Here is a 16916-nt window from a genome sequence, read left to right as displayed (position 1 = left end):
GCAGATCATTCATTGGGGCAATGGGTCAGTCAGTGATGTTGAAGACAGGCAAGACAGTCATCTGCCTTTTGTAAGTAACTGCTTTCTTGTTTTGTGTGCTGGTTTCATTCTTATAAAGTGCATGCAATTAAAGACTTCCTTTCTGTATCTCTTCTTTGTGCAGGTCATTCATTGAAGCAAGGTGGTCAGTGATGTTGAAGACAGGCAGGACAGTCATCTGTTTTATTGTTTTGTGTACTTATTTTATTCTTATTTAAGTAGTAAGTGCACAAAATAATAATTTTTCTTTTTTTTATATCTTCTTTTTGTAGGTCATTCAGTGGGGCAAAGAATTCAGTGACATTGACTTGGCCACTCCCACCCAGTCACATGTCTAAGCCATGCCCACAGAATCAGTAGTAAAAAATTTGAAACCCATCCCTGGAGGAAGCATTCTCTTGTGAATAGTATAATTTTCTATTTCAGGAAATATCTGATAAAATATATTGATATCTATTATCTGAGTTTGGATCTGTCCTGAGAAATAGTAGATAGGCTATAGATTCACCAGCTCATTAAGAATGACACAGTGACAACCATAGTTATTAGAAATTGCCTCATCACATTCTGAAGAACAATAAATACATTATCACATAAACTTTTATGAATCACAATCTAACACATCAAGTGTGTGGAATATAATCGTATTATATTATCACAGCTGTTTGTTGGGGAAAAGAAGGAAAAAGAGAAATGATAATAGAAAAAGAATTGCTTTAGAGGTGACAAATCCTATATTAGCAGTTAAATGTGGGTATGTACTCTTTATTACATTAACATAAAAAGGAATTAAATAAGGATTATTTTTTTGTCATCATGTTACCTATGCTAACCAACTAGTTAATTTAATAATGTCTGTGTCACATCTAACTTGTTGCTTCATATTCAGTCATCTCTAAAGAAATAATTATGTTCTGCCTTCTATTTTTCCCCTCTCTAAAAGATAGGGTTACTCCTTTGAAATCAGTTAATGACGGCAAGAGGAAAACAACTTGGTTCATAAACAGATTAAAAACAAAACAAAACCTGAATTTAGAGAGACTGAAATAGACCCGAGAAAGCAGATTCAGCTCTTCTGAAAATAATGTCTGAGGTCCATGTCACAGTAACTTCCTGAAGTTAAACTCAATAAATGAAGAAACAATAGTTTGAGAATGCTCTGGGATTTTGGCTCTTACTATATAAGCTATACTATATCACTCTCAAATATTGCAGTAATGAATTTTGACTCAGTGTTATTGCAGTTTTTCCATCAATAAAAGGAGATTAAGAACCCTTATATCCTCTACCTGATAGCAATACCTGAAATATGAATCAGTGTCACAGAGAGGGGAGCTCACATGCTGCATATCAAAACTAAATAAAACAATGTATTAATATGTCATCATATTCATGGGAAAGCATATTTTACTTTCAAAAACTTATCAATAATCTTTTTCTGATAATTACTACTTTCTATTTGTATCAGCTTATACTATCTTTCCACTATGATTCATACCTTTTCTGATTAGCTAAATATAGCAAAAGATTTAGCCTGACATCATTTTCCTGAAAAATAACTGAAAGATATAAAGGAAATGAATCATTTGCTTGGTTTGTTGGCATTGACTTGAATAGACAGAAAAAGTGGTTCAGTGTGGCTAAATATATTTTTTAACTGCTATTGATCACAAACACTACATTTCATGAAATAAAGCTTGCCTGCTGGCCTGTGTTTGCTGAGTGAGCATGAAAAAGGCAGGAAGCAGAGCCATCAATTAATAGCAGCCTCTGACTCAGCATGGCTCATTCTTCCTGTAGACCCTCCCTTCTTCAATTTTATTTTTCTCTGCGCCATCAATACAAAATGGAGTCTAAAGGGAGGGCAAATATCCTCCCTAAAATGGCTGAATGCGGCAAAGGAAGTTAGAGAATAGTAAAATAAGGCAACAGCACCATCTGGTGCTTAAAAAATCCCTGATTTGGCATTGAGATACTTTAGGATTGAGAAGCATACATTGCAATGGAAATAAGGCGGCCTGATAGCAAATGTGAAATCTCTAAAATCACTCTCTCTCTCCCTCAGATTTATATTTATACTATTTTTGAGCCACAAATTCTTCTGCAATTATAATCCATAATGGTCTATGTTTAGACAATACTCCGCCAGATTAAATATTACACAATAATATTGTAGAGACCTATTATTATATGCTATATAAATGCAGTATTTATGTATCATGAATTTGGATTTGAAAAGGAAGATGATTATTTCAACTTCCAAATTTTGGCTTTCTGATATTGTCATATTTCAAGAGCAGTTTTTGAAAGTGATACGAGCTCAGGGTAACTGTTGCTATGATCTGTAGGTCAAGCTGAAAATGCTTAAGACTTTTAAAGAGCCACATGACAGCATTAAATGGCTCTTCTGAAGATTTAGGATTTGCAGAAATAAATTTTAATTTATTTTCCCAACTTATCCTGCATGAATTACCCAGAAAAATTGCAAAAGTACGTATTTCATTTTCAAATTCATTTCATTGAATTTGAGAATATCATAAACCTAAAACCATTATATAGACATGTGGGGTTTTAAGTAAAATACAACTATATGGAAGACTAAAAAGCAAACTTCCCTTTGAATAGAAAATTCAAAGTGAAGTATGACAGTATCAGAATAAAAAGCCTAGCACATGTTGTAATCCCAATAAATTTCATAATGGAATATGGAAAAGTGAAATAATTTACAACTGTACCAGATGGAAAAAATCTGCATAAAAAAATCTCCTCCACCACCACTCCACTCCATAGATAAAGCTGATAAATTTCTTTGCTTACAAAGAGACTGTATTTTAACTCTCTAAAATACAGGCTGGATGCTGTTAAAGCTTCCTGGTAAGGGAGATGTACTATAAAAAGAAAGAAACAGATGGGAATAACAAGATGCTCTGGCAGCCAAGCAAAATCTTTTATCTGAGGAAAAGGAACACCTCCCCTTTGTTTTCTTTGTTCCTAAGAAATGAGGCCAGCAAAAAGGGAGGGGGCAGGAGAAGAGGGAGGAAGGAGGGGAGGAAACGGCCACCACCCTGATGACACAATGTCAGGAGATCTCATCTTCCAATCCGGTGCCTCTGACATCACCACCCTGAAACTGAGCCAAAATTACTCAACTGCGCACATCTGGTGGATGAAAAACACACTGCAAGAAATTTAAGAAAAGTTGGATTTGAATTATGCCTTATCAGAGCAAGAAAGGCACAGAACTGGGAAACAAATAATCGCCTACCTGGAAGAGTTTGTTTTATCAAACTATCTACAAGATGCCATTTCTTCCAATTTTAATCAAAATAGCCAGATAACATACGGTAATTTGGCCTATGAGAGAATTAACTTTTTTACTCACATACCCACTGAAATATTAGGCATCCTTCCTTAGTCTTGTCTAGAAATTCACCAAAGCTTTACCCCATTGAAAAAGTTATATTATATTTGATGGAGATGGGCACTATGAAAATGTGAAATAAATATTTCTACTAACATTTGGAAGAAAGTATGAATGACTGCACCAGAAAAAAATAGTTATTATTATGGAAATGTTAAAGAAACTGCTACAAAATGAAAGGACACATTCACAGTGGCCTAGAATCCTAGCCAAACCTGAATCCTTCTGTATTTTTTACCTATCAAGTATACAAGGGGAAAAGAATGGTACAACTGAGACTTAGACATACAGACATACACAATCATACCAAGAAATGTTTTAGGGCAAATAATGGAGCAGAAAGCTATAGCAGATTAAGCATATAATTCACGCACCTGTAATTAAATTTATCCCAATGAATGAGGCCCTTAAGTTTTATAATAAGAGAACATATAATTTTTTTAAATTATATTTCAATAACATCTTATTTCTTACAAAGTATTTGGCCTTTCACACAGAATTACAGTAATTCTTCAATAGCCATGGAGTGCACTGTGGTGGTATACATCCTTCCTATTTACAAGGTAGACCATACTATGCATGCCGTTATATTTTGAAGACAACTTTAAATGATACTGAGTCCTATATTTTAGTACTATCCATTATATCATATCTGCTCCTTCTTTAGATGGAGCACATGGAGGCATAATATATAAAGAAAGCTAATTCATTTTATTTATTCAATTTCTATATCAGCCCAATTCAACCAAGTGTCTCTGGGTGGTTTACAAGTCTAGGATTTTAAAACAATTTAAAAGACATTAAAATAACAAAACCATCCACAAAATAAGTAAATATAAAAAGACAGCAGTCTTGATGATTAATCAGCTAATAGTAAAGCCAAGTAATGCGGCCCTTCACACATTCTAAGCATTCTGGGTCCAGCCCTCAGGCCATGAGTTTGACACCCCTGCTGTAGTATGTCCAATCTGTTGGATCTAATCGGACAGGTAAAAACTCTTGGAAAAAAACATTCCTTCAGATAATCCAGTCCCAAGCCATGAATGAATTGTAAATTCATACCGATAAACAGTATGTGAGAAATATTATCATGTTAACCTGTCCAATTATAGCTCCTTTTTGGGAGTCTGGATAGAACTGCATTTTATCTCTGATACTATTTTGTTACAAGAAAAAAACTTTCAAAGTAGACAATGTTGTACATATTACAAATACTATTTTTCAATTTATGTTTTTAGAGACAATTTAGGGAACTGACCAGAAAGATATATATTATGATATAAAAATGATGGAAGAAATATATTATTCTTTTGGCCAAAAGTCTGAAATGTTTTAATACTCTAGTGAAATTAGTGGAAAGTAAAACTTCTCAAGAAGCAAAACAGTAATTATTCTTGTTTGTGGTGGCATGCTACTTTTCCTGTTTCAGTTTCTAAATTTTTTTTTCAAAAGAAGGATATAGGCCAGCATATTCTTTCTGTCTTTTGTAAAACAATATATATTAAAAAGTAGCTTTCTATCTTTTTCATCTATTTTGCAAGGCCAAAGAAAAAGACTAAGTAGATGTGAGTCTTTAAAAAAAATGAAGGGAAACAAGCATTATTTTCCTGCCAGCAGATGGCATCCAAAGCACATATTTGAAAGATTGTTACTCAGATGAGGAATGTTAGAAATTTCACTAGCTGTATTTTGGAAGCTTGCGCAAATTTTAGCACAATTATAAACATAATATTCCATATTACACAAAAAAGAAACTTCTACATTATGCTTTTGAATTGTCACTAAATTAACAATTTGTCTTTAGTTTCTTTTTTCATTGGTACTTTTAAGACAAATATACAAATTTTAACTTCTATATTATAACACTTCCCCTTTTAAGCTATCCTCATCATCACTGCCAGAATTACATACAGGTAGTCCTCGATTTACAACAATTCATTTAGTGACCGTTCAAAGTTGCAATGGCACTGAAAAAAAGTGACTTTTCTGACATTTCAAACAAACAAAAAATCAGTGACCAATAAAGCCACCCTTCTTTTCAACAAGTCATAAGCCATTCTATTCACAGAGTCTGTCAGTTTCTTGAACTATTGACGATCAACTTTTTGTGTGGTAGCAATTACAGCCTCCCAAACTGTGTTCAGAAACGGTGTACTGTTTTTCTTCACTGTAAATCTCCCTTTTAAGAAGGGCCCACAAGGTCTCAATAGGGTTTAACTCAGGAGAGGAAGGAGGCATGTCGATATTCTTGTTTAAAGCCTTTACTGGCTAGACCCTCAGTGAAGTACTTTGATGCATGTGATGGAGCATTGTCCTGTATAAAAGTCATGGTCTTCTTGAAAGATGAAGACTTTTTCCTCTACCACTGCTTGAAGAAAGTGTCTTCTAAAAACTGGCATGTGGTTTGGGAGTGGATTTTGAGTCCATCTTCAATATGAAAAGATCCAACTAGCTCATCTTTAATAATACCAGCCCATACCAGTACCCCACCTCCACCTTGCTGACGTCTAAGTCGAAGTGGACCTCTGTGCCCATTACTGATCCAGCCACGGGCTATCTATCTGGCCTGTCAAGAGTCACTCTCATCTCATCAGTCCATAAAATCTTTGAAAAATCTGTCTTCAGATATCTCTTGGCCCAATCTTGCCATTTCAACTTATGTGTCTTGTTCAATGGTGGTCGGATTTCAGGCTTCCTTACCTTGGTCATCTCTCTTAGCACTGAACACCTTGTACTTCAGGGCACTCCAGGTAGGTTGCAGTTTTGGAATGACAGCACTGGAGGATAATGGGTTCCTGGTAGCTTCAAGTTTGATTCTTTTCAAATCTTTGGCAGTTAATTTGTACCCTTTTTTCCCAAAGGGTTGCATTTCTTGCAACCCTGTTGACTATTTGCAACAAAACATTTGATGGTTCTGTGTTCATGCCCCAATATCTTAGCAATTTCAAGTGTGTTGCATCCCTCTGAAAGACCTTTTACAATTTTTGAATTTTCAGAGTCAGTTAAATCTCTTTTTTAGCCCATTTTGCCTGAGGAAAAGAAGCTGCCTAATAATTGTGCACACCTTGATATTGGGTATTGATCTCCTTAGGCCACACCCTCCCTCATTACACAAATACACATCACCTGATATACTTACATTCACTAAGCATTCAAGTTTATACAGCTTGGAGGTGGAAAATATGCATTAAAATGATGATATGGTCAAAATACTTGTCTAATAATTGTGCACAGTATACATGGCTTATATTATAAATATCTAATGCAGAAAAAAAGATGTTAAAAACAAAATAAGACATGAATACGTAAGTATGAAATATTTTTATTACTGGATGATTTAGGAAACCATATATATTCTACAGAGAAAAAGTGTGTATGATTGAAATTAACTGTGGGGTTCTTGGTGGTGTTGAAACTTGGTTGTTTTCTTGCAGACATTTCATTACCTGACTAGGTAATCAGTAGCATTAATAACACTGATGTTACCTAGTTGGGTAATAAAACATCTGCAAGTAACCAACCACGGGTCATCCCTTACCTACAAATATTCTCTGAATTAATTTTAACATTTTAAAATAATCGGAACTTAGGGTTGTGTAGTAAGGTAATATACTTTGCAAATAATGTATGTTTTCCAGGTGCATCTAGAAGGTTTTGAAGATGAACCAAATGAAAATGATAGTTTGACAGTAACAAACAAGTTTACTTCTCAACAGACAACAAGCACATATATATCAAGAACACCTACACATGCAAGCGATGTAAATATACTGTAGAGACTTTATGGATATGGGTTTACTGTTAATATTATGGAGTGGTAACTTCATGGATTACCAAATGTGCTTTCAGAGGAATGCAAGTATTTAATAGACAAATTGAGACATAAGGAACGTGGCAGCACAGTGGGCTTATGGTTACGTTTTATCTTTACCCAATCACTGAATTTCAAGATGCAAATGTTTCTTCCAAGACTGTTGTTTTATGTAGATAACAGAAGAGCAGAAAGTAAACTGAGATCTATTACGCTAACACTCATGAACATGTAGGCATGTTCATTTTCCCCTCCATTCTGAAATGTATAAGAATGCATATTTTTGTCTGCAGGGATGTGTCTCTTACTATTGTTTTAAAGGAGACCCTCTCCAGTATTGCTTATCTAATAAAGACTACAGCGAGCTTGAACTTGCTTTGGGTTCTGTTTTGATTCTACAGAAACTGGCATCAGAAAATTCACAACCTTCAAGCTGCAACCAGATGACAACAGGGCGCCGTATAGGGTGAGTGTTGTGATGAGTTTGATCTCATGTCCCTTCCTGCTGCCACATGAGGGCAACATTTAGTGAGTAAGGCGACAGTTTATGCCTAAAAGTCTATTTTGGCTAAGGAGGTTTGTCGGATGAGTGTAATATCAGTTGGTCTTACCTGAACTGCATTTCTCAAAGTCCTGTGGGATGAGTCACTGATGGGTTATTCTCACGTCCAATCTGCCCAGAGTCTGAGGTTAAAGTTGAGGCCGCTCCCCTCTACTTCCTCTGCATAGCTTCCAGTTTAATCGAAGGTCAAAGTTCCATAGGAACTTAAACCCCCAGGACCCTGACTGACCAAGTAGTCACTAAAACCTGGCTCAGGACCCCTCGCACTGGCAAGCACAATAACTAGGATGGAAAGTGACTCATCCCAAAGGACTTCGAGAAATGCAGTTCAGGTAAGACCAACTGACATTCTCCAAAATAGCCTGTGGAAGGAGTCACTGATGGGACAACCAAAGCTTGATGTCCATGGGAGGGAATCACTGGGCTGAGCCCCACAAGCGTCCAGCACTCTTTGTAGTACCCTCCTACCAAAAGAAGCCTCAGCTGAAGCATAAGCACCTAGCCGGTAGTGCCTGATGAAAGATGAGGGCAAAGCCCAGGTGGCTGCCCTACAAATATCCTCAATTGGCACATGGGTCGACCAGGCTACAGATGTGGCTACACTCCTGGTGGAGTGCGCCATAATGCCAGTTGGCACTGCAAGTCTGCGTGCCTCATATGCCCTAGTAATGGCTAACTTAATCCACCTGCCAATAGTAGCTGGTGACATCCATGCCCCTAGGGTACAGGGCTGGAAGGAGATGAAGAGCGCCTCCGACCTCCTGAAGGGAGAAGTCTATTTCAGGTAAATATGCATTGCTCTTCTCACATCCAGGCGATGCCAGGAATGTTCCCTCTCCCTGGAGGGCGTCAGACAGAAGTCCAGAAGAACCACCTCCTGAACCTTATGGAAAGGAGAGTTAATCTTGGGCAAGGAGGAAGGGTCAAGCCTGAGCATGACTCTGTTGTCGTGAAATGTGCACAGGTCAGCCCTAGACAGAGCATTGAGCTCAGATACATGCCTGGCGGAGGTAATCGCCACCAGGAAAACAACCTTAAGGGTTAGGAACTGAAAGTTCACCATCCTCAAAAACTCGAAGGGATCCTCGGTCAGTGCCTGAAGCACCATGGGCAAGTCCCAAGTGGAAAACCGGTGCACCACAGGGGGCCTGAGATTAGCTGCCCCTCTAAGAAACTTCTTAATGACCTGTCTCCTGAGGGTGTTGTGGGATAGATCCTTCTCAAGGCCATCCTGAAGGAACTCCGGCACGTCAGATCCACCTGTGTGGACTGACACCAGCACACAAAGGAGGACCAAGTTGCATTATAAATGCAGGTGGAAGACTGCCTCTGGGATGCTTCAATGGTCTTGATCACCCTGGCCAAGAAATGGGCTGCTCTCAATTGCTCCAAGCGGTCAACTGAAGCCATTCAGGCTCCGGATGGACCAGGTTCCTTTGATACAGTCACCTCCCCCCATGGAATCCTCCAGTGGGGAAAGACTGACAGCCCCACCAGGTCTGTGAACCAAGGTCACCGTGGCCAATAGGGTGCTACCAGAATCACCTCTGCCCTCTCTAGTACTAACTTCCTCAGAACCCCAGGAAGGAGAGGGAGAGGGGGAAAAGTGTAGAGGACGCCTGTCGGTCATTTGCAATGCAGGGCATCAACATCCACTGTCCCTCGAGCTGGGAACTGTGAGATGAAGTTCCGGACATGGGCATTTGACGGGGTGGTGAAGAGGTCCACTGCCAGCCGACCGAACCTCCGACAAATCTGGTCAAAAATGCTGGGATGCAGCTGCCACTTCCCATGGTCCACTGTTTCCTTGCTGAGCCACTCTGCCTGCTGGTTCTCCATCCCGGAAATATGTTCTGCTCGAATCGATAGAAGATGTCACTCTGTTCTGTTTCCTAGCTGCACTGCCTCATCTCGAAGTGCCAGTGTGTGCCCCCTTGCTTGTTGACATGGGCCTTGGCAGCAACATTGTCCGTCAGGACTAGGACATGTTGACTACTGACCGTCGCCTTGAAGTGGTGAAGTGCCAGGCAATTTATGTTCCAGCCAATTTATGTTTTTTTGCAGATCTGAGTGAGTCCACTGGCCTTGGCCTATCTGGGATTCCAGGTGGGACCCCCAACCGAAAAAACTCGTGTCTGTCATCAGGACCAACCTTTCTGGCTCCCTGAAGAGGGAGGCCCTGGCTAGCACTGGGGACATCCACCAACAGAAGGGCAGGAAGACCTGGGGCAGCATGAGGATCTTGAAGAGGGCATCTCTTGTCCCATCTCTTTGGTGAGGAAGCAGCAACCACTGCAGCTCCCTAGCGTGGAGTTGTGACCATGGCACTATCGTGACGCACAAGATGAACTTGCCCAGAAGCCGAGAGAGAACTACGGGAACAGAACATGCCTTGTGAATCTGTTTAATCAACCCCACAATAGTGTCCCTGCGTTCCTGAGGAAAGAACACCTCACACTCCACTGTGTCAATGACAGCCCCTAAATGCTGAAGTCTAGTGGTGTGGTCCAGATGACTCCTCTCAAAGTTGATCAAGAACCCCAGGGTCTGCAAGGTATTAATTATGTGACCCAGATCTCCCTTAGCCAGGTCCGCAGTCGCTGACTGAACAAGGATATCACCAAGGTAGCACTGTAAGCGGACAGGAATGGTGACACCAAACCAAAGGGCGAGCCCTGTATTGATAATGGACCCCCTTATATGAAAACCTGAGAAACCTACGGTGCTCTAGGAATATAATGATATGGAGATATGCCTCTATGAGGTCAATAGATGCCAGGAAATCCCTTTGTCTAATTCCCTCGAGGATGGACTTGAGGGACGCCACCTTAAACTTGTGATACACCAGCCTAGAATTCAACAGCTTCAAATCTAGGATTGTTCTCGCCCCCCCCCCCCCAAACTTTTGGGAACTACAAACAAGTTAGAATAAAACCCCAACCTCTTCTCTTCCTCCAGAACCACTCCACTGCTCAGATAGCCAGCAGATGCTGAATAGCCTTGTGCATGAGCTTATGCTTGACCTGGTTCCTAGAGGAAGAAAGGAGTTGGAATCTATTCGGAGGATGGGACAAGAACTCTAACCTCAAACCAAACCTAATAGTCTGAAGGACCCAGGCATCAGTGGTGATGCAGTCCAAGCGATCCGTAAACAAGGTATGGTGGCTACCAATTGGGTGATTCGATCCCAAATCACTTGTTTCTGTGGTAGGGATGGCCACCTCCCCCTCAAAAAGGATGTTTACTGGGCTGCTGGTACCTGTCCTTGTCCCTAGAGTATTGCCTGTCCCCCTGCCTGGGGTATCTGGGGGCAAAATACCTTGGCTGTTGGAAGTCCTAGTTAGGAGGCCGGTAGGCAGGCCTCCTAGGATAAGGTGCCGGGCGCTGATCTGAGCGCTTGGTCATGGAAGGGAGGATCTTGTGCTTATTTTTATCTTCCACTAGAATGGGTCAAGGGAAGTGCCAAACAACTTGTCTCTGGCATACTCAGCCACTGCCAGGTGCCACTTTGATCTGGCATATGTCTGCCAATTGCGCAACTACAGAAGACACCTGGACACCACTGAAGAGGACAGGGCTCTAGAGGAGTACTTAACTGCGTCCAGCATGGCATCTGCCAAGAACTGGGTAGCCGCCATCAGTTTCTTAATGTCCTACAGCAGCCGCACATCAAAGGAAGATGTCCTATCAGGCAATTGTTCCAACCAGAGCAAGGTGGTTCTGTTAAAAAATGAAACCGCAGTAGCCGCCCTGATTGCCCACGTTGCAGCCTGAAAGGTCTTGCGCAGGACCCATTCTACCTTCTTATTCTCCACCTTCAGGCTGTTGGAGATGTCACCTGTTACCACCGCAAAGGAAGAGGCCAGAGCTGCCACTAGAGCATCCACCATTGGAACCTGCAAGGCTTGTGTAAAGGCACTGTTAAGATTATAAAATCTACAATCATTCCCCCCAGGTATGGGAAATGTCCTGGGCTTTACCCACTGATTCTTGAGCACTTCAAGGAAAACATCTGGAGTAGGAATTTCCTCCTTCTCCACCAGAGGCTTGGAGAAAGGCCCATTTTGTCCTTCCCACTTCCACTAGGGGTGGCAGAAGCCTGAGCGGGAGCCAGGGTAACTCCCAGATCCGCCGTGGCCTTGGCCTTACGCAGCAAGGAACCAAACAAAGCAGGAGAAAAAAGACCCACAATAGGAGGTGCTTCTGGGACCTGGGAATTCTCATCCTCAGAAAGATCAGTGTCCTTCTGTTCCTCCTCCTCCACGCCTGACCCTTCACTGGTAGTCAAAGGGGAAACTGATCTGTGCTCTCAAGCAGTCGAGGTGCTGGTTTGATCTGGATGACCTCGTGGGGTCCCACGAGAAGACTTGGAGACTCTAGAAGTCTGTGACTTTTGTTGTAGCCCCGAGGCAATACCCTGAGCAATTACATTCTGAAAATTCTCAGGAATTTCTAGAAGAGGGACAAGGAGACTCTAAGTCAGGCCTGGAGTCTGCAGATTGTGGATCCAGACGAGGCCTAGTGGACGCCAGGCAGCCAAAGGGATCCCCAAGGGGAGCTGCAGATTGATCAGGTGAAAGAAGGGGAGACAGGGAGATATCTTCTCTGATTGATCCTCGAAGAGAACTGGGAGAACGATGCTGAGACTCAGCCATCTGGGAAGGCCTGTGGGGGGAACGTGATCTGGATGGTGAGGTGCTGATGCTATCTTGAATGCACCTCCCAGCAGCTCTAGTGTCTCTAACTCCAGTTTCTTGCTGCTTGCCGGAGCTCCCCTTCCTTGATGACTTGGAGATGCTCTTCTTAGAGGGAGCCTTCCCTCTCCTTAATGGAGCAATCCCCTGGGAGGTCCCCTTGCCCAGATCAGAGTCACCTGGTGATCCTGGGGTAGCTGCTCCACCACCCCTCATGGCGTCCACCATTTTCCACTGATCTCCTCTCGCCGGTATTTACGGATACAAGGCGTTGCCTCACCACCTCAGCTCCCCTGTGACACTGGATGTTCTGGGGCTTCTGCGTGCGGTAAGGAGCTCTGAACCGGCACACCCACTCACAGCCGTGCCGCTGATCTGCTGCTTGAAACCTCTGCCCTGCTGAACAGCTGGGGGTCCTCCCCAGTGTTACAAGCAGAGTACTGGCCCAAATGATGCCTCCAGGCGGCAGCAGTGGCCTTGGAGCACTTGTGGGGAGCTGGAACAGGAGCACCGATCCTTGCGCTCCGGCCATGTGCATCTCTCCAAAATGGCCGCCCTCCACTAAATAGCAACCGGCGACCACGCAGTCTGAAGCCTTTGAACAAGCTTTGACAGAGCTGCTCCTCCAGGAGCCCTTCTTTTGATCCAGCAACACTCCCCCCCCCGATATAAAAAGGGGGTTGTGGTGCCCAGCGCTCCTCGGCATATGGTCTGGATCCCCCCTGCGAACTGCCCAGCAGTTTGGAGGCTCCCACACATGGCAACAAAGTTCAACTTGTGTACAAACACTCACACACACACAGACAGAGACATAAGAGGGGGAGGTATGAGGAATCAAGGATCGAAAAAGCAAACTCTCAAGTCCAAATCGAAGAACCAAGCAAAAACAGTACTCATTTGGGCCGAGGCTGAGATTAAACTGGCGCCATGCAGAGGAAGTAGAGGGGAGTAGCCTCAACTTTAACCTCAGTCTCTGGGCAGATTGGAAGTGAGAATAACCCATCAATTACTCCTCTCACAGGCTATTTCAGATAATCCTCCTAATTTTCAGCTGCCACTTGCCCTGCTGCAAGCTCAATTTATTTTCCCCAAAAAGCATAAACCATCCTTAGCATTTCTGTCTTTAGTGTACATCTATGAAGTTATTTATTTATTTGGTAAATTATATAGCTGCCCATCTCACATTCCTTACTTATTGTTGCTCAAAATGCATTACTCACATTTGGTCGGTGCAGTTGAGAAACGAAGTGTTAGCTTGGCAAAAAGATCATCACTCTCATAACGATCCTCCTTAGCTTTCACCCAGAAACAGTCTTCAGATAATTCCTGTACTGTAATCTGTAAAAGTTATATATAACATGGCATAATCCATATAAATACCATTGCACATTCTTATTGCAGTTTAAGTGTCCTGTACATATTTAAGCAAAAAGACCGTATGCCTGTTAGAAAACAAGTTATTTATTTGTTGATAAGCTTTTATGAAGCAGAAACCATTTCATCAAAAGTAAATAGTGTTAGTCTGGAGATAATATTGCTGAATTACATTTATCAATTTATGGGATTAATTTATTATGCATTTTTCATTTCATCATGAAATGCAAGAGGCAACACCTTTCTACCCATATAAGTCAAATAAATGGGGCACAAATAAAAAAAAGAATAATGTAATTACATGCTTAATGCTTGCTGCTGTGTAGCAGAAAATCAAAAATAGTTCTGATTAGCAGAGACAAACATGCAAGGAAATGCATCTCAAAAACTGGCAGACATCAAAAGATTTTAAACAGAAGCCAATGGAGAAAATTCTAGGGTGTATATATTACCCCATATTCTAGCTAATGATTTTTATACTTCTGCAAGGTTTCATTCAATAACAGATACTGTAAGCCTTAAAATATTCTGGTCCTAAATTATATATGATAAGGATATGTACAACTACATTTTCCAGTTGAGAACATCTGATAAGAATATTCACCAAAAAAAAGCTTGGAAAGCTTAGACCACAATAACTATGCTGTTTAAAATTCATACCTATGTATAATTTTACCCTGCAATCCATCCTATTTAAGTTATTGCTATAATTATTTCTAAAAAAATTAAAAGCAGTATCAAATATCAAAATAAATATTTCACCATTTTAAAAGATTATTCATAGAGGTAAATTGACACATTTATTAAGTATCAAGAATACATCCAACTTTATATCTCATAAAATTCTGCAAAATGAAAATTAGTTGTGCAACAACCAGTAATAAACTTTTCTAGTCCTCAGCATTCAAAATCTTGAACACAAAGTAATTAACGGGAAAAAGCACTGGTAGACTGAGGAGCTTGAAAAAGGAAACATTGACAATGGGTAAAATACATCTAATTATCAATTAGAAGAAGTCACCTTGGACCAGTTAGTTCTCCTAAGTTGAGCTTCTGGTTTGTAAACCTTCTTGGGAGGCAATCCAAATGGAAGAGTTGGGGTTGCCATAATTCCAAAACCAGATAGAGTGGGAGGTGGTGGCGGCATTGGTATCCCAAACTGAGGTGGAGGTGGTAACCCTGCCATGCCGGGCAGAGGTGGTGGGGGAGGGGGCAACCCTGCCATACCGGGCAGAGGTGGTGGGGGAGGAGGCAACCCTGCCATACCGGGCAGAGGTGGTGGGGGAGGGGGCAACCCTGGCATACCGGGCAGAGGTGGTGGGGGAGGGGGCAACCCTGCCATACCGGGCAGAGGTGGTGGGGGAGGGGGCAACCCTGGCATACCGGGCAGAGGTGGTGGGGGAGGGGGCAATCCTGGCATACCGGGCAGAGGTGGTGGGGGAGGGGGCAATCCTGGCATACCGGGCAGAGGTGGTGGGGGAGGGGGCAATCCTGGCATACCGGGTGGGAGTGGTGGGGGAGGGGGAACCCCAGGCACCCCAGGAAGGGGTGGTGGGGGAGGGGGAACCCCAGGCACCCCAGGAAGGGGTGGTGGGGGAGGGGCGGACCCAGGCAGAGGTGGTGGTGGCAATTCTGACATTCCAGGTAGAGGTGGTGGAGGAGGGGGTGACCCAGGCAGAGGCCCAGATAGAGCAGGTGTAGGGGAAAGGAATGAAGGGATTTGGTGACTTTCTGTCCCGGTAGGTAATGGTTGCTGTGATGGGAAACTCGTAGATGAAATGTCATGCTTCATTTTCTTTTTAAGTTCTTCAAGTTCTTTGGTCAGTAGAGCGATCTTTAGAGAAAGAAGTAGAACAAGTCAGACTGGAAAAGTCATAATTCTAAACCACAAAAATAAGCAGACTGACCATCTCTAAGCCATAATTCACTACCCTGTTGATATTTCCTTTACTCCTTTGGGGTTTTGAGATTTCTTTTTGTGTAATCTAATGCAACAGATGCAAGAATAGGCAGATCACACAAATTGGTAGCCTTATTCTGATTTAGGGCCATGTGATTCCTGCACAAGAGATCCTTTGAAAAACACCTTTCTGAATGGTCAAAGCAGGACTTTTTTCCAGCTTTACAAAGCTACTCTGGAAACTGATCATGGTTTTTCTGAACCAAACATGCACAGAACAAAGTGGCAGTGCAAGCAAAGTGTGAGGAGACACCGCAAGCTGGGTACAACCCACAATGGAAAAAGACAAACCTACTATATGATTCAAACAGTACTCCATTAATGTTCCTAAAGCATGCCTGGTTCAGAAAATCTTTTTTTCAGATTGCAACACATTGCACATCTGATTTAACATTTCAACCTAACCCAGTTGTAGATGGTTAATATCTGGGGCTCTCATTGTTTCTGCACTAAAATATACAATTAGGATTTCCAGAGTAAATTATAGGTATTTTCACAAAACAGCTGCCATGATAAAAGTAGAAATTGGAAAGACTGCTTTTTACTACTACTTCAACTCTTACCATGTTAGCTTACTTTACAATTTTGTAAGGGTGTGCAAATTTCTAGGAAAAGCATGCTATAGTGGACAACTATCATTTTATTTTCTAAGAATAATTCTGGAGGTCACAGGGAGACCAAATTATTGTTGCCAACAGAACTTATGCTAGAAAAAAAGTTTTGTACACAGCCAGACTGGTACTATAGGAAATGCTGTCAGACATACTGCAATGCATTGGACCACAGCAGGGACCCAGGGTTTATTAAAGGACACTCATATTTCTCAACTAACAACTTGTTATATTTGCTATAAGCTATCAAGACACAATTGCATATGGTGGGGTATAAATCCATAAATAAATAAATGATCTGCTACAATCCCAGAATTCATATCCAACTCATTTTATTCACAAAGAACAAATCAAATATTTCACATCATACAACTCTCCTAACTTCCTCTCTTAAACACTGTAATAAAAGGGATGTCATATAGTGTGGAATAGCAACATCTACAT

General features: G+C 41.6%; 1 protein-coding gene across 1 annotated transcript in view; it reads right to left on the bottom strand.

Moving 5' to 3' along the window:
• The window catches only part of DIAPH1 (diaphanous related formin 1), a 132146-nt gene that overhangs the window by 53560 nt on the left and 61670 nt on the right, over positions 1 to 16916 (bottom strand). The window contains exons 16-17 of the mRNA XM_032219904.1: positions 14923 to 15735; positions 13748 to 13865 (exon numbers count right to left, since the gene is read on the bottom strand). Of these exons, the coding sequence (XP_032075795.1) occupies positions 13748 to 13865; positions 14923 to 15735 (931 nt within the window). The remainder of the gene's footprint in view (positions 1 to 13747; positions 13866 to 14922; positions 15736 to 16916) is intronic.

The sequence above is a fragment of the Thamnophis elegans genome, chromosome 6 (genome assembly GCF_009769535.1).
Source record: "Thamnophis elegans isolate rThaEle1 chromosome 6, rThaEle1.pri, whole genome shotgun sequence".
NCBI lineage: Eukaryota > Metazoa > Chordata > Lepidosauria > Squamata > Colubridae > Thamnophis > Thamnophis elegans.
Note: the sequence above shows the minus strand (reverse complement) of the source record. Positions and strands in the feature narration are given on the sequence as shown.